A 23,058-nucleotide genomic window follows, 5' to 3' on the forward strand; every position below is an offset into this window, starting at 1 on the left:
GAGGCTCGGGCTGTGAGCGGCCGTTGGCGGTGGTAACTGTAATGCTGAGGGGCGATGGCCTGGGCTACTAGCCCGTTCCGAGGTCGCGCCGTAGGGCGCTTTCCGCTCGCCCAGCCTGTGGGCGACGTGAGTATCTGAGGGTAGAAACAAGACCTTTTTTTCCACGTTTAGGCTTCTTCCCCGCCCCCACCCCGGGCTCGGACGGGAGAGGGGACAGGAATAATAATAATAGCGTATATTTAATCAAGCCTTCGCCAAGGGCCGGGCACTGGGCTGATGGCCCTTAATCTTGTGATTTCGTTGAATCCTCGAAGCGTGAGATGAGTGCTTACCAGGATTTCAGAGGAGACAGGCTGCCTAAGGTCACGTGGGAGTAAATGCAGGCGACTGAATTCAAATCCAGGTGCTCTTATTCCCTTGATTTCTCTCTCCACGCCCCACTTTGGGAACCAGTTTCCTTCTTACCAGGAGTCTCACATTGTGCAGGTGTTGGGGGTGGACATGGAAAAGTCTAGAATCCTGGGGCTTATTTTTAAGTTTTTTTTTTTTCTTTCTTTCTAAATAGGAAAAGCTATACATACTAAAAGCATTTATGGGAAAGATAAGCACTAAAATTCAGGAGAGCTTCTGTCTCTTGGGATGGCATTGCAGGGGCTTCATTTGAATCTTAATTGTTTTATTTCTTAAGCCTTGAGGTGGGAATCTAGATGTCTGTTATAGTATTCCCTTTCCTGTTTGTCTGAAATACAATTTTAAAAGGAAAACACGCACGTGGAAAAATTTTCAAAGGATTAACTGTACACAATGAAAAGGAAGTCTCCTCCCACCCCAGACTTCTAGAGCCCCTCACTAGAAGCAGCCACTGATAGCAGTTTTGTGTGTATCTTATACATTTTCTGTAGTATGTACAAGCATATATGTGAGTTTGTTTTGTTTGCACAAGTGGATCCTATTGTATACAGTTCTGCACTTTGATGGCTTATTTTTAACCTCATTAAACTTAAAAGTTCCGTAACCTCTTTTAGCCCTGTGATCAGTATAATTTGTCAAGACATTCCCAGGGTTGCTTCTCACATGAGATGTAGGTCATGGCCTGCCATAATGCATATTTACCTTTTTCTTCTTGCACATCCTCACCTGTAGGGTCCAAAAAAATCTCCCCCAAATTAACCCTGTAAGGAGTGCGGGAGAAAAAGAATCATGGCAAGAAGAGGATTGCAGGAACTGCTTTACTCTTTCCCAAATATTTTTACTTACAGTCTACAAGTAAAATTCCCCATAGACCCCACTGTTACTTGAAATTAATTTGTTGTAGTGGATTACTGGCAAAGTGAAAGAAGGGGGGATTCATTTCTCACTCAGGTTGCAGGAAAGTGCCCAGCTTCTTTCTAGTGAAGTAACAAGGAGAGAGAAGCTTGTTTGACCCCAGTTAAGGGAAAGTGTCACACTTAAACCTTATTTTACCTCTTCTAAAAGCCACATACACACACACACACACACACACACACACACACACACACACACATATATATATATATATATATATATTTTTTTTTTTTTTTTAATTCTCCCAGTCACAGAACCCTTACATGAGAGAGCTGGGATTCTAGCCAGGCAAGGCTAACTCTAAAAGTCACACCGGAGTGGGGCGATCCCTCGAGTGAACTCATTTGCTCATAAGCTGCTCTGCACGGCCCTTTTAATGGACCTCCTATCAACTTCATCCCTGGTTCTTGTCATCATTCCAGAAACTGTGTTTGGTTCCACAAACCTGCTTGCTTTTTGTCTCTGATTTTCTACCTGGAACACATTTCCCTAGCACCCTCTCTGAGTATTTTTCAAGGTTAAGTTCCTGTAAGTGGTGTTGCCACATAGTCTGTGGGACAAATTTTTAACCAAACGCTGTTTGAGAGGGCTGATTCCCAACACCCTAGCCAACACCTGGACACTTAAAATTACCAACCTGAAAAGCGAAGGAAAAAATCTGTTTCAAATTCATCTTGCTCACTATCCGTAATGGTTTTGTGTATTGATATATTCAATCTATATGAGCATCTTCTATGCCACCGTGCTGGGAGAGAATGTGGCATCTCTCCCAGCACGGTGGCAATAGAGAGCAAAATGTGGTTTTGCCCTTTGGTTGGAGAGCCGGTTGACAGGAGCTTAGGCACTTTAAGATACTACCTTAGTCTGCGGTTCTGGACGTTGGATAAAAAACCGAGAGCAATGAAGGAGCGGGGACCTGAAGGCGACAAAAGCGCCACACCAAAGCAGGTGAGGGGCAGCCGGTCCGGCGGCAGACTCTGACGTCACTGCGGCGCGCCGCTTCCGGTCCCCAGCGCCTGAGCGAAAGAATTCCCCCCTCTTTGGGGCGGGAGTCTACCCTGATCGCTGATCGCGCCGCGCCAGCCGGCTAGTTTGCCGGCACCTGCGTCCCAGCCGTGCCCGCGACCATGGCCACCGACTCGTGGGCGCTGGCGGTGGACGAGCAGGAAGCGGCAGCCGAGTCGGTGAGTTGGCTTCAGCCGTAAAAGGGTCAGGGAGCCGTTTTGGCCGTGATCAGATGCCTGGGAAAAGACACTCCCTAGGTTGGTCTGGGCCGGGATGGATGCAGCCTGGACCCTGAGCTGGCTTTCTTTACCCACCCGCCAGCCCCCGACAGGTTACGTAAGCGCAGGTGCGCAGGTTACGTAAGCGCAGGCGCCCGCCTCTCTTCCTGGAGTCAGGACCTTGAATTGTAATAATCACCTATGTAGGTGTCATTTTCCACCTCCCGATTCTGAGCTGCCTGGGCTCAGGAACCATGGCTTATTCATTCATATTTCTGTGCTTCCTCAGCTTGCTCAGTGATGATGAATGATTGACTCTGTAGGCTTGGCAGTCAGTAAATCCTCTCCTGATCCGTTTAACTTTGTTCTGGGCCTGACACAAAGTAAGCAAGATATGGGTTAAACGTTACTATGTAGAATTCATTTTTCCCGCCTAAACACTCGAGTTCTGATAGTGCTTTGAACCCGCTTTGTTGGTACTTATTTCTGTTAATTTCTCGAGAACAAGGACTTAGTCTTATTTTTTATAACTGATAAAAATGTTTCATATGCACATAGATAGAGTCAAATAGTTTTAGAAAGTGGTTCCCGCCAGTTTCTTCCTCCCCAAAGAAAATTGTTATTTCTCTTGACATTGATTTACGATACTGACCTCCTTGTTCCCTGAATAACATGCTTGCTTTGCTACTTCTTGAATTTTCCGTTTTAGGTGTTTATTGATTTTGACACTTTCCTACATCCTCCTTTCCCCACCACAAAAGCACAGCTTCCCATTCCCCATCTTTCCATTATATTGTGATTTTAGTTAGATCAGTATTCTGTGCTTATATTATTAGTAACTCAGGAATACCTTTATTTCCTATACAACTTTTCCCTTGTAATATTTAACTGCCTTTTTTTTTCTTTGTGTTTATCACCAATTCAACCCCAGGCTCTTTGCTAATTGTCTAAGTTTATCTCAGGATGTTCCCACACATCAGGTGTTCTGTCAATTCCATTTCTCCCAGGTCTTTCAGCCTGCTTCAAACTGTACTAGTTGCCCCAATTCATTTTGGGGGCTGGAGGGGAACAGGGCAAATTTCCCTTTGCCCTCATTCTGGGGACTTCCTCCTCTTCTCTTGTGTTGGATCCCTTCCTTTCTGTATCCCCTCTCTTCATCTTTCTCGATTTGGTGGAGCCATTTATCAGCTTTCTGAAGGTGTACGGGAAGTAAAATTTTTAAGATACTGCCTTTCCGAAATTAGCTTATTTTGCCCTATCATTTGAACAATAGTATTGCTGGGTGTAGAATTGTTAGTTGGAAATTATTTTCCTGCCAAATTTTAAAGGCATTGTTCTATTGCCTTCTAGATTTCTGTATTTGTTGTTGAGATGTCTGAGACCATTCTGATTCCTGATGTGACCTCTTTTTCCCTTTCTAAGCTTGAAGAATCTTCTATTTGTCTCCAGTATTCAGAAAATTCATGATGATGTGTCTCGATATGGGTCTATTTTCATTCATTTTACTAGGCACTGGGTGGGAACTTCAATCTGGAAAACTCTTGTCCTTGTGTTATGGGAAATTTTCTTGAAAAATTTCATTGTTGATTTCTTCCCCTTGGTTTTTCTTCATTTCCTCTTTCCAGACTCTTATCAGTTGAATGTTGGATCTCTTGGACTGCCTTTTAATTTTTTTAAGTCAAGTTTATTGTGATATAGTTTATATAAAGTAAAATTCGCCCTTGTTAGTGCTACAGTTCTGTGAATTTTGACAGAGACGTACAGTTGTATAGCTACCATCACAATCAATATATAGAATGTTTCTACGACTCCAAAAAGTTCCCTCAAACTTTTTGCATTCACTTCCTTCTTTCCACCCATCTCTGGCATCTGCTGATTTGCTTTGTGTTATTTTAGTTCCACCTTTTCCAAAATGTGGTATAAATGGAATTATATAATATGTAGCCTTTTGAAAAATCTGGCTTTCATTTAACATAATGCGTTTGGGATTCAACCATGTTGTTGCATGGATCAGTAGTTTGTTCTTTTTTATTGCTGGGTAGTATTCCATGCATGGGTGTACCACAGTTTGCTTAGTCTTCTGTTGATGAACATTTGTGTATTTTCTAGTTTTGGGCATTTATCAATAAAGCCATTATATACATTAGGATACAGATTTTTGTATGGACTTATGTTTGCGTTTTTCTTGGGTAAATACCTAATATGAGATTTGCTGGGTTATATGTTAAGTGTATGTTTAACTTTATAAGTTACAAACCAAACTGTTTTCCAAAGTGGCTGTACCATTTTGTAATACCACCAGCAATGTATAAGAGCTCTAGTTGCTCCACATCCTCACCAGCACAGCATGGCCAGTTTTTTCCCTCCATTCTAATAGGTGTATAGTGGTATGTCACTGAGGTTTTAATTTACATTTCCCTAATGACTAATGATGTTGAGAGTCTTTTCATGTGCTTATTTGCCACCTGTATAACTTATTTGAAGTGGCTTTTCAAATCTTTTGCCCACTTAAAAAATTTGATTGTTTTCTTATTATTGAGTTGGGAGAATTCTTTATGTATTCTGGATACAAGTCCTTTATCAAATATGTCATCTGCATAAATATTCTCCCTGACTGGAACTTGCCTTTTAATTTTCTTAACAGTACTTTTTTGAAGAGGAGACATTTTCAATTTTGGCTAATTCTAATTTGTCAATTTTTTCATGATTAGTTCTTTTTGTGTTCTAAGAAATATACCTTCCCCAAGGCCTCAAAGCTTTTCATCTGTATTTTCATCTAGAAGATTTATGGCTTTAAATGTCACATTTATGTCTGTGATCCATTTTGAGTTAATTTTTTTATGTAATAGGAAGATTAGATCAACATCACCACAGTCAATTTTATTTATTTATTTATTTTTATTTATGGCTGTGTTGGGTCTTCGTTTCTGCGAAGCCATTCTGCGAGGGCTTTCTCTAGTTGTGGCGAGCGGGGGCCACTCTTCATCGCGATGTGCGGGCCTCTCACTATCGCGGCCTCTCTTGTTGCGGAGCACAGGCTCCAAACGCGCAGGCTCAGTAATTGTGGCTCACGGGCCTAGTTGCTCCGCGGCATGTGGGATCTTCCCAGGCCAGGGCTCGAACCCGTGTCCCCTGCATTGGCAGGCGGATTCGGCAGGTGGATTCTTAACCACTGTGCCACTGGGAAAGTTGTACAAGTTTTTGTGTGGACATTTTCAGTTCTCTTGGGTATCTGTCTAAAAGTGGTATCGCTGGATTATATAGTAACTCTGTGTTTAACTTTTGAGGAACTGCCATACTGTTTTCCAAAGTGACTGCATCATTGTATCATCTTTAAGTTTATTATTATTTTTTTGAGATTAGTATCATCTATGAGAGGCAGTATTGTGTAGAAGTTAAGACCTAAGACTTTGTAGCCAGATAGACTTGGATTTGTATTCTGGGCCCATCACTTATAACCTTGGGCAAATTGCTTAACTTCTCTGTTCCTCAATTTCCATATCTGTTAAATGGGGATAATCATAGTACCTACCTCACTGATTTATGGACATGCCTGAAATAAGTGCTATATAAGTGATTGTTATTATTATAGTTATTGTTATCTATAATTCATTTTCTTTGCAGGAATCTTTTGAATTACTTATCCATATTGTACAGATTAGTTGAACCTGGATAAGTTTTGTGAATTTACTTAATCATGCACAGGTAAATTATAATAGATCCGAATATTCTAAAACTGAACAAATGAGTAAAGACAGCTCTTTCCTTCTGCCTTGTGGAACTCCCACTGAGGATCTCCACAGGAATTGTGTGATGTAGGTGACTCTGACATGTGCAGTACAAGGTTACTGTGTTTTAAATATTCATCAAGCTCCATTTCTTACTCATTTTAGAAAAGAAAATATTAGATCCTATTTATGTTTATTTCCTCATACCCCTGTGGTTCCTCTTTGTTCCCCTTGTTCCTTAGGAAATTTCAATTTAGAGAAGGGCAAAGGGAGTAGGAAACTCTGATGAGTAAGACTCTTAAGTCTCCTACTTCACCGTTGTGACTAAGGCATTCCTTATTCAGTATAACTGAATAACCATTAAATCTTCCTTCTTCTGTCTCAAGAATCCTTTCTCAAGTAGCTTTTGAATAAAATGCAGTGTGTAACTGTATAGATTCCAACTATTTTAACACATCTTAAAAGCTAAAATATTAACTAAAGGCATTGAAAAAATGTAGATATTATAAGGTGGGTGTTTTGGCTTTTTTGCCTTTTGGTTAATTTTTTGGATTGCAAAATAGTTTTGAATGAAGTTGCAAGAGAAATTGGTTTCTCCTTTTTGGTCCAAGTAAGCAGAGCAAAGGAAGGAATCGGAACTAACTGGACTTTCAACGTAAGTTTCAGCGTTCAGTTCACTGACACTGCAGTAGGTGATGTGAACTTCACTGTCCTGGTGCTTTTGCTGTTTAGGCTTTGAGATCCTTACAGCCCAGTGAGGGCTGAGTAAGTTTTCAGAATCTTCTGGAACCTCTCCAGAATTCTGATACATTGTAATCAAAACAACATTTCTTGGTTTCATTTACATTGTTGCTATCAACTTTTTCTGTACATTGCATTTTATTTATTTTAACTGTTTATTTACTCTGTTAGCTTCAATTTTAACAATATACCAACAAAAGAATAGGTTGTCCTTTTATCACGGATTATTACAGTAAAGGATATTTCTAACTCACTTATACCTCAACCCTGTCATTTATTTTAGGTAGCAGTTATCACCCTAGGAGTGAGTACTATTAACCCTGCTCTTGTAAATATTGCCAGTAAGTCAGTCTGTCTGCCTCTGTTTTTAACAGCCTTGAATATTAGGCTTAAACCATGTTCATTGGTAGGTTGTGGAAGAGGAGTGCTTTAGTGAAGACTAGAATATATTGAACGCCTATTATATATCATACACGGTGCAGGTTGCCTCATTCATTATCTGTTAGTGTGCTCTCTGTCCTTCAGAATTAATGAAGGATTTTTACTGCTTCATAGTGATTTCCTTTTTTTTCTTTCCAATTCCCTGTCTTGCCAATCTCTCCAGTGTGTTCCCCCGCCCCCCGCTTCCTCCTCCACCCACCCCAACAGCGAAGTAGACAGACACCAGAAACTCCTTTTTCAGTTTCCATCAATAGAAGTGATGTTCCTCCATTCCCAGCTAACCACCCATTAAAACAGTTTTTTCATTCCTCCCTCCACTTTCCCCTTTCTTGGACTTAGAGGAAAAGCAGAAATGAACCTCAAGACATAGAAATCCTGTGCAAGTGGTGCTTTAAGCAATAGCCGTTTGATTGTGGCGATTTTCATTCTTTTTCCCTTCTCTACATGATGTCTTAAGCCCCACTTAATATTTTATGATTAGAGCACCTGCTTTGGCTAGATCCAAAGGTCAACTAAAAATAAAAATATCCCGTCTTTAAGTTCTGTTCTTTTCTTTCTTTCTTTTTTTTTTTTGGCTTTATTGAGGTATAATTGACAAATTTGCATACTAATAGGGGAGATAAGTCCTTCCAGGATATCCCTAACTTACAGTGTTTGATCAAAGTCCTAATAAATCTTTCTTTGAAATGTCTTTCCTTTATCCCTTCCTTTCTATTCCCACTTCATCCTGCTGGGTATTTTGATTACATAGTGTGCCGTGATGCTCTAGGCTGTTCCCCATTTAAAATACCAGACATCTAGCACAAGGCAACCCGAATGTGAGGGTGCATACTGGCGTGCTGTGGCCCTGTCGCTCCAACATAGCCTGCAGCGTGACTGGTTCCCACCCACAGATGCTTTTCATTGCAGTCTTCCCGCCTCAGTGCTCTCTGAAGAATGACTGCATTCTCCAGTATCTCTCTAAATTTCCTCTTGTTTGAAAACTGAGAGTGACAACTCAAATGGCATTCTGTTGAGAGACTGAGAGAATCTGTGTAATCCGGGCATTAAGCAAACTCACAAATTATAATTCTTTCTAAGGATTGTAATTAGGAAGTGTGGATTTTGAGCTGTTGTGTAACCAATTTTTTTCAACTGGTTTTGTGGGATATTTTGTTTATTCTCACTCTAACATTTAGTAAACAAAAGGAGCCCAGCAGAACAACCTAATGAATATGTCCTAACGAATAGGTCATGAGAGTGGTTCATTTCTTCCCAGCTTCACTGGGGGAGGCACTATTGATGCAAAATCTTGTGATTTTCCTGACACTTTCCCCGCCATGTTCTCCATTTAGTTGAGCAACTTGCATCTTAAGGAAGAGAAAATCAAACCAGATGCCAATGGTGAGTAACTAAATGCTAGTTTGAAAACAAAAATAATTTCCTTTAGTATTAATGTTTTAACATAACAACTGTCTGGAAAAAAAATTATATGTGTACCAGACAGGGGGCTGGCAGATATTGGCAGTCATTTGATTTGGGAATCAACAAACGGGATGATTTGGTATTCTGCTTCATATAAGCATGAGGATGCCTAATGGGCTTATAAATTATAAAGTGTATTACTAACCATGAAAATATACTGCCAATGATTATTTGTTTTTTAAAATATTCCTCAATTTGAGATGAGATAGACAACGTATGAACAACCTGAGGGTTAACCTATTGTAATTATTCTGAAATCGTATCTACCAAAAACCTAATATGTCCATTGAATTTTTGTTGATGTATTTAGTATTATAGGGGAGAAATTGTAACCCTTACCTCACTCTGAATTATTTTTCTGTATGTTTTTACAGAACTACAACATTGAATATATGTTTCTATTAATCAACAATTTATATACAAAGAGTCTTAATGGCACTATGGTGTTTGTATATTGACGAAATATGATTTGCATAGATATAGATATTCCTCTGTTGAGTATCAAGGTGGTTTTGGTCATTGCTGTAACCATCTTTCTGTAACATGAGAGAAATATTGATGCTGTGAGGGATTAATATTAGTTTTTGAGGTAAAGTGAGAGGACTTGGAAAGAACTGAAATATAAGCGAGAGTTTTCATACCTTTGTTTATATAGGAACAATAAAATGTTTTTATCTGTGGCTTGGTTTCCTCATTTATTTTTTTGCTCCCTAGGCCTTTACATTTCTAGTGTCTCATAGAATTTGAATTGTCTCAGCTGTTGGGTATGGGATGTGATTTTGAATGACGGTCGCTTTGTGTCTGATAAAGGTGCTGTGGTCAAGACCAATGCTAATGCAGAGAAGGCAGATGAAGAAGAGAAAGGTAACCTAGCCTAGAGTTATGTATACATGAAGTTCTACAGTCTAAGAGAATGGAATGTTATGAGGTTTCATTTTTACACCCTACTTAGCTGGGCTTTAATGGGAGTCACAGTGCTAATAAAAGTTCAACATAGTCATTGGTAAAGGGATTCTAATTCTTTACATTTTAGAGAAATTTTACTTTGAACAACTGATAAACTTCAGCAGCAGCAGGAAATATTCCCTGAATGATTATCTTGTATTGGTCTTTATAAAAGAAATTTTAACTTGCGTCACCATTTTCTAATAAAATTATATTTGTTGGTATTTTGACACATTTAACGAACAGCTTATCTAACATTAAGATACAGACTTTGTTAATTTGTTTTTTTTCCATTGTTGTGATGTGGTTTTTAAGCTCATGATTTTATTATTTATTTTTGGCTGCATTGGGTCTTCGTTGCTGTGCGCAGGCTTTCTCTAGTTGCAGGAGTGGGGGCTACTCTTCATTGTGGTGCGCGGGCTTCTCATTGCGGTGGCTTCTCTTGTTGCGGAGCATGGGCTTTAGACACGCAAGCTTCAGTAGTTGTGGCACGTGGGCTCACTAGTTGTGGCGCACAGGCTTAGTTGCTCCACGGCATGTGGGATCTTCCCTGACGAGGGATCAAACCTGTGTCCCCTGCATTGGCAGGCGGATTCTTAACCACTGCGCCACCAGGGAAGTCCCTTAAGCTCATGATTTTAAATTTATATTGAGTGTAAATTGGGGAGTAAATATTTGGGTTTGGATAGGAGGAATCAGTAACCTCAAGAAAGGATAGTTTTTAGGAATAGAGTTCTAGAGAAGAATATGAGGCCCCCACAGATGATACGAGTTATCATAATTTTTCACTTTAATAAAACTATTTTAATTGCATTTATAAATCAAAACTAAGCTATACCTTGAATCAGGAGTCCCAATACAAATGCATGTTATTGCTTAAAATACCAATGGCAGCTGAATTCAGATGAGATCACGCTGGATTTCATGGACTTTTTAAAATCTTCACACTCTTTTTTTCCTGACAGAGGACAGAGCCGCCCAGTCCTTACTCAACAAGCTGATCAGAAGCAACCTTGTTGATAACACCAACCAAGTGGAAGTCCTGCAGCGGGATCCAAACTCCCCACTCTACTCGGTGAAGTCCTTCGAGGAGCTTCGGCTGTGAGTATTTACTTTCTGTCTCTCCCCTTTGTGTTTAGATAGAAATCCTAGGCCTGTTACAAGTATTTTTTCATCACTACAGAACATTTTTAGTTAAGACAAGTTTAATAAAAGAATTTAGCTGCTTTGGGCTAGTAAGTAAAATTTCTAGGTAATTTGTAAAAGCTTTAGCTGCACTCATACATTGTGTCCAGTTCACAATTCTAGTACTGTTAGCTAGATATTTGGCTTCTTTCCTCAACCAAAGAGACTGTGACTTTCATCTTTAACTGTTTTTCTAGGAAACCACAGCTTCTCCAGGGAGTCTACGCCATGGGCTTCAACCGTCCATCGAAGATACAAGAGAACGCATTGCCTTTAATGCTTGCTGAGCCGTACGTGTCCTGATGCAACTCTATCCCATTTTTAACCTCCCATGTTTTTTTTTAACTTTTATTATTTTAAAAAACTATACTAGTAATACATGCTCATTTTAGAAGAGTTATAAAACAGTGAAAAATAAGAAAAAAGAAATAATTTGTAATCTCCCTCTCCCCTACACTATTAATATTTGGAGTAGAGACTAATACATGTTTTTCTATGTAAACTTGCATATGTATACTTTTTTCTTAAAGGAACCATATAAAATGTTTAAATGTTTTTTTGATACGATAATTACATAATAATATTTATATGTTGGTAAATACATTTATATCATTTATATACACCATGATTTCATTATATGGATAAGTAAAATATATGTCTCAAATGTAGAAGACAAAAACCAAACAGGGTTCTAGGAGACCAGAATAGTACAATTGCTAAGGTCATTTTCTGGTGCAGTGCTTCTTACTCTTTCGTAGGCATTTGAATCTCATAGGAATTTATTAAAATGCAGATTCTGATTTCAGGAAGTCTGAGGTGGGGCCTGAGGTTCACCATTTCTAACAAGCTTCCCGGTGTTGCTGGTACTGCTGGTGTCAGACCACATTTTGAGGAACAAGGTTCTAGAGCATGAGGAACTTTTTATAAAAACTGATCCCTACATCACATATGATTATCTAAATTTGTACTGCATATAATCCTAAATCCCCCTTTCCCTATTTGTCTGAAAATAGATACTTTAGGTCTGTATTTTCTCAAAGTTTTTTTTTTTGTTCTGTGTCATAATAATGGTATTTTTCAAGATGGATAATGTCTTTTGAGCATACTTAAAAATGAATAAATTGAATGTTTATTAGATTGTTTCACATTTGCCACTTGTGTTTATGGATCTTGATGCTTTCATAGATGCTCAGTGTTAGATTGTCAATGTTAGAAGAGATCTGAGAGAATTTTCTAGTACTTTTTCTTCATTAACATATTTATTGAGGGCTTGGTTTGTAACAGATACTATTCTAGGCACTTGGATACATTAGTGAACAAAGCAGACCAAAATTCTTGCTCACAAGGAGCTTACATTCTAGTTTGGAGTATAGATGATATATTTTTATTAAACATAAATCAAATATATAGTCTGTTAAAAGGTGATAGATTGTAAATATAATTAATGCCACTGAATTGTACACTTAAAAATGGCAAATTTTATGTTATCTATTTTACCACAATTAAAAAAAATCATTAATGTAATATACCAAAAAGCATTGACTTGTATACTTTAAATGGATGAATTGTATGGTATATGAATTATATCTCAATAAAGTTCTTTTTTAAAAAGTTGATAAGTGCTAAGGAGAAAAATAGAGCATGATAGGGGGGATTGGGAATACCAAGGACCTGACTGCAGTTTTACTCTCAACGTTTTATTATGGAAAAGTTGAAAGGATTTTATAGTGAACACCTATATACCCACCTCCTAGATTCTTTCACTGACATTTTACTGTGACTATTTACTATGCTCTATCGTGTATCCATCTATCAGTACATCTTGTTTTTTAAGGCACTTCAAAGTAGGTTGCAATTTTAAATCAAGTAGTTAGGGTAGAATCTCATTAAATAGGTGATATCTGAGCAAAGACTTGAAGGAGAGGAGAGAGTTGGCATGTTATCATCTGGGGACAGTGGTACCAGGCACTGTATAGCTGGTGCAGAAGCCCTCAGATAAGAGCATGGCTGGCATGTTTCCAGAGCAGCGCTGGGGCGTTGTGGTGGAGGGGAGTGAGGAAGGGGGAGGGCAGTGGTGAGGTGGTAGAACAGAGAGCTATTGGGGAGCCACATTAGGTGCGACCTTGTAGGGCATTAGAAGAACTTTAACTTTTGCTGTGAATGAAATCAGGATTGATTGGAAGGTTTTTGAGCAGAAAAGTGACATGAGCTGACTCGCATTTTAAAAGAATCACTCACTGCTATGTCAAGAATAGATAAAAGATAAGGAAGGAGTACTTCAAATCCCACCATAAAATCTTCTATTTGTGAAGCTATCATATGTAACTTTACTACAGAATCCAAGGCCTCCTTCTGTAAATTAAGTTGGAATATTCATTCTTTAATTAAGCTTTATGCTTCATTTTTATTCACTGAAAGAATGCATGGGATTTAAACTCCTAAACAGTGTGTTTTCTTGTGCAGCCCACAGAACTTAATAGCCCAGTCTCAGTCTGGTACTGGTAAAACAGCTGCCTTTGTGTTGGCCATGCTCAGCCAAGTAGAACCTGCAAACAGATACCCCCAGGTAAGGGCTTGGTGAATTTGGGTTTTCTAACTCATAGCTGGAAGGGAAATGCCATTTGATGGATTAAAAGCCGAGCTATGTATTACTTTTCACATAAACTAGAACCCCTTAAGTTGAGCACAAACAACATGGTTGATCTTCCAGTAACAACAAAAATCCTGTTCCTCTTTCGATGATTTGCCAGTCCTGGGATACTGCTGATAGGCTTGGCTTCTTTAGTTGCAAGAAAAACCTCCTTAATCTACAACTGTCATCCATTAGGAACTTCTGAGAACCTTCTGAGTAAGAGAAAAGGAAGCTTATCTCCAATTGGAATTTCAGATCCCTGCTCACATGGGGCTTTTGGTACTCCAGTGGCCAATAGCTGTTCTCAAGTGTCTTTACCCAGCCAGAGTTCTGACCCCTGAGAATTACAGCTTATGACTCTGCAGCTTAGAGTCAAATGGTGTGCACTTTATATATTCTTTGCTTCAGCCTCAGCTGGAGGAATCATTAAGTTCTAATGGCAATTCCCTGTTGCATAATAGTGAGTGTCTTGAATTCTCTCTCTGCATTCTTTCCCTACCAGTGTCTGTGCCTCTCCCCAACTTACGAGCTCGCTCTTCAAACGGGAAAAGTGATTGAGCAGATGGGCAAATTTTACCCTGAACTGAAGCTAGCTTATGCTGTTCGTGGCAATAAATGTGAGTATGCCTATGTGATCCTTGTTAATTAAGCTAATTACTTTTTATTTTGAAAAATTTCAAAACGTACGCAGTTGAAATAATACAATGAACACATGTTACTTCCACCTAGATTCGAAAAGTTAACATTTTGCCATATTTGCTTTATCTGTATATGTGTGCATATTTTTTTTTTTTTTTTTGGTGAATCATTTGAAAGTAAATTGTAGACACTGTGCTCTTTATTCCTAAGTACTTTAGTGTGCATTTCATAGTAAGAACATTCTGCAGCATATCCACAATACCCTTATCACAACCAAGAAAATTACACATTTTTAATAACTAACATCTAGTCCATTTCATTTCCCCCTAATTGTCCCAGAAGTGTTTCTTTATGTCTTTTCTGTTGAACCAAGACCGAGTCAGTGTATATGCATTGCATTTGGTTGTTATATCTCTTTCTTCCAGTCTAGAATAGTCGCCTCCCGTCCCCTCCACTACGTTACATTTGACTTTTTGAGTAGACCAATTACTTATAAAATAGACTGATTTTTTTTTTTAATGTCATTAGAAGAGCAAAAGTGTTCTAGAATGTTCATGGCAATTAACCCTGGGAGATATTTTTATTATTCTTTTTTCTTTATCCATTCTTTCTACTTTTGCTTGTTTTACAACAAACTAACAATATTTAAGTAATTATAAATTCGTTGGAATCTTGGTTGAGTCCTGTGGATCTTTAACACAAACCTTTGACTTGATGACTGGCAGAAGTCCACTCGGTGTACGTATCCTAATGGCAACTTAAGTCAGTTCTTTTTTTTTTTAAATTTGTTTGTTTATTTATTTATTTGTTTTTGGCTGTATTGGGTCTTCGTTGCTGCGCACAGGCTTTCTCTAGTTGCGGCGAGCGGCGGCTACTCTTCGTTGCAGTGCGCGGGCTTCTCATTGCAGTGGCTTCTATTGTTGCGGAGCACAGGCTGTAGGCACAGGGGCTTCAGTAGTTGTGGCTCGTGGGCTCTAGAGTGCAGGCTCGGTAGTTGTGGCGCACAGGCTTAGTTGCTCCGTGGCATGTGGGATCTTCCCAGACCAGGGCTCAAACCCATGTCCCCTGCATTTGCAGAAGGACTCTTAACCACTGCGCCACCAGGCGAGTCCTCTTATGTCACTTCTGAAGAGAAAAGTAAATACGACAATAAAACTTAGTGGAAAATCTAAGTCTAGATTAGATGTCTTAAGACATCTAAAATATTGCAATTTGTATTTGAGTTAGAATGGCAGAGGATTCTGAGTGTTTGTGGAGGGCAGTAATTGGTTTGTTAACTGAAGTAAAAAGGAGCATTTGTTAGCTTTAAATTGACTCAACATTAATGTTAAGGCAAAATTGTCTCTGTGACTTTTTTTTTCTATTTATTTGGTTGCACTGGGTCTTAGTTACAGCTCACAGGCTCCTTAGTTGCGGCACATGGGCTCCTTAGTTGTGGCATGTGAACTCTTAGTTGCGGCATGCATGTGGGATATAGTTCCCCAACCAGGGATTGAACCTGGGTCCCCTGCATTGGGCGCGTGGAGTCTTAACCACTGCACCACCAGGGAAGTCCCTTGGCTGTGACTTCTATGGGAGCTTGTATGTATTTGGTTAAGGTTATACTGTAACTAAAGGACTAAAAATTGAATCAGTAAGTACCATCTAACCCAAAATGAGCCAAATTCTCAATTTCAGGCTGTACAGGGCCAAGAATGTGCCATGCTGTGCCAGGCCTAGTCTGGGGAAGCACTCTAAGAGAGGCAGTTTGTTTCTTGGAAAAGACAAAACCTTCCATAATGAATCTTATTTACTGACCTGGGAAAGGGACACCTAAAGGCAACTGACTTATTTGACATAGATGCTGGGAGAACTGAGAGGCAGAGTATACTGGAGTGAGAACTTTGAAAAAGTCTACTTGTGAGGAAATGCAAACCCAGGCAAGGGAGAATGATGTTGACAGAGAAGAAATAAAGATAAGAAATCCTTGAAAGAGGACTGATGATTATAGAGAATGTAAAAGAATACCATTTTCATCTCATTGTTTATACTCTTACCAAATCTTTTCAGCATTACTGTTTTTTGTGTGAATGTCTATTAAATACTGTAGTGCTATCCTAACCTTTCCTTAAAATATTAATGCAAACATCAAAACAATTGCTTTAAAATACATCATAGCTTTAGAATTGCTCAGAGAGTAGAGCTGGCTTTGCCATGGAAATACCCATGGAACACATCTTGTCTCCACAGTGGAAAGAGGTCAGAAGATCAGTGAGCACATTGTCATTGGCACCCCTGGGACCGTTCTGGACTGGTGCTCCAAGCTCAAGTTCATTGACCCCAAGAAGATCAAGGTGTTTGTTCTGGATGAGGCTGACGTGATGATAGCTACTCAGGGCCACCAAGATCAGAGCGTCCGCATCCAGAGGTAGGAACTCTTGAGCCAGGAGGAACTTCTCGGCCTCCTGATCTGCAGCATCATGTCCTTTTACTTCACCCTCCTCTTCTTGCCCCTGCCAGGTTCTTTACTCTGCAGCTTTCAGAGGCATTTGTTTGGTGGGCCATTTCCATGTCAGCACTGACCATACCCCCAGCCTGGGTTGAGGAAGGAGACTTAGGGACTCTACCACCACCCGTCCCTGCCCCACGTCTGCTCCTCCCTCCTCGCTGCAGTGCTCCTCCCTGCTTTGCCACCTTCCTGGGGACGCAGGTCATCCAAGCCTGGGGAGGCTGTGCTTCTGTTCCTTCCAGAGAAACACTCGGTCGGGGTCATGTCGAACACCTGGGCCTTCCCTTGCAGGATGCTTCCCAGGAACTGCCAGATGCTGCTTTTCTCTGCCACCTTCGAAGACTCTGTCTGGAAATTTGCCCAGAAGGTGGTCCCAGACCCAAACATCATCAAACTGAAGCGCGAGGAGGAGACACTGGACACCATCAAGCAGTATTATGTCCTGTGCAGTAGCAGAGATGAGAAGTTCCAGGCCTTGTGTAATATCTACGGGGCCATCACCATTGCTCAAGCCATGATCTTCTGCCACGTGAGTAGCAGCAGCAGCAGGAGGAGGCGTGTGGGGGCGGAGCTCTACGGGAGGGTGTGGCCCTGCGCCCTCCCTCTCAGCCAGCTCCACCTAGTGCTGGGGGACCAGGTTCCCTCCCTGTGGCTGGAAAGGAAATGAATCACCTCCATCTGCCCCAGGACATATTCTTGCAGGTTGTAATGAGTTGTAAGGGGAAGACTGAAGATCTAAACCTTCTTTGGTCCCACTTCTTAGAGATAACTTGGGAAAAAAAACTCCAAAAAATATCCAGGAAAATAATTTTAAAGTTTTAATAATATAGAGTATTTAGGAATGAAGACCTTTGCCTCAAACCAGTCTTTATAGATAAACACTAAGATCATTGATGGAATTTATCCAAAAAAATCACATGGCTAAAAAATATTCAGAAACTTTTAAGCCTAACCTGCTGACTGAACTCAGTAGAGCCTTCATATATACTAATGGCAACAAGCCACTTTTCTGCAGGTGTCTTTTTTTTTTTTACAGGTATCTTCACTTAAAACAATTCTTTTCAATTCTCCAGACGCGCAAAACAGCTAGTTGGCTGGCAGCAGAGCTGTCGAAAGAAGGCCACCAGGTGGCTCTGCTGAGTGGTGAAATGGTGGTGGAGCAGAGGGCTGCAGTAATTGAGCGCTTCCGAGAGGGCAAAGAGAAGGTTCTGGTCACCACCAACGTGTGTGCCCGCGGTGAGCAGAGATTGTGTCCTGGTCTGCAGGCTCGGGGTAGCGAGAGAGACCCTCGTCTGCGGGACACTCCGGTGGTTTGCGGGAGATCCTGTTTTCTAGGAGAGCCTGTTTGGATTCCCTCGGCAGAGGAGAACTTTCACAGAAGCCAGGAGTCCTGACTTGGTGGCTCAGAACGGCGCCTGCTCTTCTTGGGGCCCCCAGTGAGGCTTTAGCTGCTTCTCCAGATACTGGTATCCAGCAGAGGCTCTCTGGAGCCTGATGGCTGATTTCATAATTTGGTCAGCACCTGCCACAGTTCTGTTTTCTCCCTCTGGGTTCTGCTACCTGCCCCTTTGTCTGAATCCCAGAGCTGGCCCATCCCAGACTGTTCCTTCCACCTGAGGTTGGTGTGTGTAGGCCTGACTGTGGACAACAGGGATTTCTGTCTCCCATCCTTACTCCTGTCCAACTCTCCTTCATGCAGGTATCGATGTGGAACAGGTGTCTGTCGTCATCAACTTTGACCTTCCCGTGGACAAGGGTGGGAACCCGGACAACGAGACCTACCTGCACCGGATCGGGCGCACCGGCCGCTTTGGCAAGAGGGGCCTGGCCGTGAACATGGTGGACAGCAAGCACAGCATGAACATCCTGAACAGGATCCAGGAGCATTTCAGTGAGTCCCTGGGAGTGTCCCCTGCCGGGCCCTTACCTTACAGGGGCGAGTCCAGGGGCGAGGGGAGGGTGAAGGGTAGGTTTTCCTGTGGCCCTGAGAGAGGCCTGTGTCCCTGTCCCATTCCCCTCCTTCCCTACAATGTGGAAGTTCTCAAAGAGCACATCTGGAGAGGGCGGGGCTCAGGGACTTGAATGACAGTCCCCCCTGGCCAGGCTGAGGGGCCTGGGGCTCTGGCTGTTGCTGTCCGTGTCCCTTGCTCAGTCACTGGAAGCCTTTGGGGTTCAGTGAAGGATCTCTGTGGCCAGAGGCACAGCACGTTCCTAGGCGGCAGAGACCTGTGTTTCCTCCCTCCCTGCTGTGCTGTCCCTTCCCTGAGTGTGTGTCTCTGTAATGCCATGTTGGTCTCTCTTTGAATTCTCTTTTCTTTCCCCCAGATAAGAAAATAGAAAGACTGGACACAGATGACTTGGACGAGATTGAGAAAATAGCCAACTGAGAAGCTCCTGCAGTCACTGGTGCCGCCCTTGGTGCTCCCCCTGCACGGGACACTAGTGCTTTCACGGCACAGGCCTCAACAGTCAACACAAAGATGAAGGCACGAGGAGAGAGAAACTACCTACCTCATTTTAAATTACGTTTGGACTTGACAAAAATTGTACAAGTGATGGGGGAAGGTAGAAAAAAATTGTTTACACAACTTTTGAAGATTAGGCGTGAATACACAGAAATTTACCTTTTGGAAATTCCGTCTGTTTTTTGGCCAGCGTTTTCCCACATCATTACGCTAATCTATATGTTGTGGCTGATCACTTGCTCAGGAGCCTTTGTGGCAGCCCCTGAGGCAGCCTGTTCTCTGCTTAGAATTGTTCAGGCCAGCCTCCAGCCCTTGTGAAAGTGACAGAGTAGAGGTGAAGAGGGAACACAGAGAGAGAGAGACCGAGTAGGTTAGGTGTGTAAGCCAGTCATCATGTCCGGAGTGTGGCATGAAGCAGCAGAGGAGACCTGCGAGCTGCTGCTCTGGATTTGGGTTGGGACAGCTCATCTGAGTGTTGTCAGTCTCCGCTGTCCTGATGGCCAGAGCAGGAAGATTTGCTAAGCATGGACCAAAATGCCAACCTGGGATCTTTGGTGTATACAAGTCTGTGTTGCAGACCATGACTTGTTCTTCTCAGCGGGTGCAATCTGTGTAGAATGCACATCTGGTAACTGTGCTTGTGCTTGAGCAAGTCCTGTGGAGAAGTCATCGTGGAGAATTAGTGGTGGTCCTGGCTTGCCACAAAACCTGATCTTGTGGGCACTTGCAGCATCTTTTTTACATCCCTAACATCACCTTGACCGTTTAGTAGCCCTAAGCAAATAAAAGGTGCTCTGAGGTTTGGATCCTCAGTGAAAATTGTGGTTTCAAGTTGCTAATGGCCAGTCTCAGGGCTCCAGAAGCGATCAGCAGTAGTCAGATCACAGAAGGCAAGTTTTTTGTCAGTGCTGGGGAATGATTTCAGAATTTAGGCATCTTGATTATAAAAGGATTCTGAATATCTGCGTTCACAGTGCTTGGAATACAAACAGGTGCAACTAAGGGACAAGGTGGACTACAGCCATTCATCTGTCCAAGGCAAGAGTCACTGCCAAGGCCTTTGCTCCATCCTTACTTGGCATCTTTGTGCAGAGCAGTCAGAGCAAATAATAGTAATGGACACTTCCTCATACCTGGCCAAAGCTGTTGGTACCCACAGAGTGACAGAGCAAAGATGAGATGAAGCTGAGTTACAAGCGCATATGAAACCCCAGCTGAGAGTCCTCTTCAGCTCTTTGACTTCGATACGGAAGGGCCACTTTATCTAGGACCAGGCCTGAAAGAGGGATTTTCTGTGATGAGAACTATTCCAATCCCAGACCTTCCTTGTAGGCATTTCTGTGTTTTAGGGCCAGATTTGTCTCCTGGGAAGGGAAGGGGCCAATGTCAGCCTCCCAGGTGGTTTCCCTAATCTGACGTTACAGATGCTACAGAGAGAACCGCAGACTGTCAGTCCTGCCACATTCCCCTGTGGGCACTTGACTGTGTTGAGTCTTGTTTGTACTTCTGGCCAACTCTGACCCACCTTGGGAGTCTTGTAAAAAGGGAAGAAATTTTATGCCCCCCCCAACCCCCGCAAAGTCCTGTGGACCAACCCTGAAATAACTTAAAACAAAGGCAATAATTAAAGGAGTGTGGACTCCTGAGGCTGCAGGCTGAGCACATCCCACCTTCTCACAACATGTGTAACCTACCTACTGAGTAGCCCTAAATCTGAGCAGGAAAATGGGAAGCGATGTGCTTCAGACTCTTCAATAGTAGGAATAAATGGGTATCTGGTAGAAATCCAGATTAACAGTTCCTTATCTGGGGCTAGACCCCTAAGAACTCACTGGATGGGTTTTATGGAGTTTATGAAGTTTATGCAGTGTTTTGAGTTTAAATGTATTTTCCTGGGGAGAAACTCCCAAAGGAGTATGTGTCTTTTTAAAAGGTAAGAAAGACTCACTGTATGGATGGCTCCGGAAAGGCCCCCAGTGTCACTGCAGTCCATGTTCATTTCTGCCAGAGCTTAGCCTCTAGGGCGTAATGGTCCATAGCTGCTTCTGTGACCTTGTGCCATTTTGAGACATCAGTGATGTAAAAATGTGTGGAGCCCTTGAGCTTCAGTCCCCAGAGTTTATTCTGCTGATTTTAGTAAGTTCCTATGTATGGAATGATAAACTGTGCCCTACAACAGAGAAACTCACTTGAGAAAAGGAGATTTGGGCCCAGTGGAAAATTCTGGATATGTTCATTATCCATAAACAATGGATTTTATTGGTTTTTTGGAGTGTTCATTGGTTGTATGCATAAGAACTAATCAGTCGTTAATGTATTCTTTTTTTTTTTGAATTTAACGGTTTATTATGATCTATAAGTCTCATTTTAAAAACATCAGTCCATCAAACCATGTAGAAGTAAGTATGCAAAAAGTCTGCAAAACAAAAACATACTTTAAACATGTTTAAGTAGAGAGGTTATCTGAAATTCCAGATTTTCAGTCACTTCATTGTTATGCAGTGGCAGCCAAGTAATCCTTAACTTCAGTTGGAGTCAGCCTCCTAAATCCGGCTTCATTGCAGATTCCAACTTCTATGTTATCTTGTCATCTGCCCTTCAAAGCTTTCCTTTAGGGTTAATATGGCTGCATGAATGGCATCTTCAAGTTCCAGATCTTTATTATATCTTTTCTCAAGGAAAGTTTTCCCATTCACATAGTTCTTTCCCATTGCTGTGGCTTTCCAGGCAAAGTAAGCTCCAGATGGATCTGACTGATATAAATATGGTTGTCCCTCATTCCAGCCACAAATAAGTAAAGAAACTCCAAATGGACGAACACCACCTGACTGGGTGTATTCTTGCATCACGGAAGCTACTCTCTGTACCAGCTGAGCTGTGGGAATGGGTTCTTGGTAAACGAGATAGTATTGTTGAGCTAGTTTTCGAGCTCTGTGCACAAGCACTCTGAAATCTGGGCCTATGCCGCTATACACCAAACCTATATGCTTGGTGATTGGCTCCACTTTGTGGACACTTCACTCTTCATACAAAATGGATTTCTGTTTCTTCTCAGTTGCTAAGACCACACCATTTGCAGCTTTTATTTCCACTGAAGGGGCTCCTCCAGCTACAGCAGCCAAAGCATATTCAATCTGGACAAGCTTACCAGATGGGCTGAATGTAGTCAGCGAAAAGCTGTAACCACGCTCTGCCATCTTTACCCAAAGACCCCGTTAATGTATTCTTTATTGATGTTTAACTGAATTATGACATGTTCTTGTTACTAAGACATCATTTCTGAGTATAAGAAGAAAACAGCACGTTTTGGTTGCTGGTATTGGTGAAGATTTATGTATTATTCCATAGACTAGTCATCACCTGATACTACTATTCCATTTCAGAGTTGACATTGCTCCAACATAAGCAGTTGGGATGTCACCATAGGCCAAGGGCCCTACTCAGTTGCCAGAGGACTCCTTACATTCCTGTTTTTCCTGCTGGCAAACCAGAGTATGCTGGCTAACTAATCAGAAAGAAGGTAGATGCCTGCATTACAAAGGCCTTATATTCGATTTTCTAGTCCTAGGAAAGGAATACAAATAGGGCTTGGAAACAGGTCTTCTCCCTTTTTTGTTCCCATCTTGTTTATTATTTAACGTGAAGGCTGTTTCATTCACAGTATCTGATATTCAGAAGGTAAGGATTTCTGAGGTTAGAGAAGATTTCATGAAGGGGTTGAGTTTGCTTATGAGAGAAAAGTGGGATTCCAAGTGACAAGAAGAGTGGCCTAGGCAGATTA

At 41.5% G+C, this 23,058-nt stretch overlaps 1 protein-coding gene and 1 pseudogene across 1 annotated transcript; one reads left to right on the top strand and one right to left on the bottom strand.

Annotated features, from left to right (window-relative positions):
- The first annotated feature begins 2,331 nt into the window (after positions 1 to 2,331).
- Positions 2,332 to 21,543, top strand: LOC137753585 (ATP-dependent RNA helicase DDX19B). Its single transcript, XM_068528854.1, has 12 exons — positions 2,332 to 2,510; positions 8,794 to 8,842; positions 9,734 to 9,787; positions 10,834 to 10,969; positions 11,251 to 11,343; positions 13,517 to 13,619; positions 14,188 to 14,302; positions 16,554 to 16,731; positions 17,104 to 17,341; positions 17,886 to 18,048; positions 18,512 to 18,703; positions 19,138 to 21,543. The coding sequence occupies exons 1-12, from the start codon at positions 2,454 to 2,456 to the stop codon at positions 19,197 to 19,199; spliced, it is 1,440 nt and encodes a 479-aa protein (XP_068384955.1). The 5' UTR covers positions 2,332 to 2,453; the 3' UTR covers positions 19,200 to 21,543.
- A 100-nt stretch (positions 21,544 to 21,643) lies between these two features.
- Positions 21,644 to 22,552, bottom strand: LOC137753588 (proteasome subunit alpha type-2 pseudogene; annotated as a pseudogene).
- Positions 22,553 to 23,058: the final 506 nt, after the last annotated feature.

This window comes from Eschrichtius robustus, chromosome 19 (genome assembly GCF_028021215.1).
Source record: "Eschrichtius robustus isolate mEscRob2 chromosome 19, mEscRob2.pri, whole genome shotgun sequence".
Taxonomy (NCBI): domain Eukaryota; kingdom Metazoa; phylum Chordata; class Mammalia; order Artiodactyla; family Eschrichtiidae; genus Eschrichtius; species Eschrichtius robustus.

Coding starts and splice junctions, on each gene's coding strand:
- LOC137753585 (XM_068528854.1), top strand. CDS start 2,454: ATGGCCACCGACTCGTGGGCGCTGGCGGTGGACGAGCAGGAAGCGGCA. Junction 11,344..13,516: donor CCTTTAATGCTTGCTGAGCC/GTACGTGTCCTG, acceptor TTTCTTGTGCAG/CCCACAGAACTTAATAGCCC. Junction 18,704..19,137: donor CAGGATCCAGGAGCATTTCA/GTGAGTCCCTGG, acceptor TCTTTCCCCCAG/ATAAGAAAATAGAAAGACTG.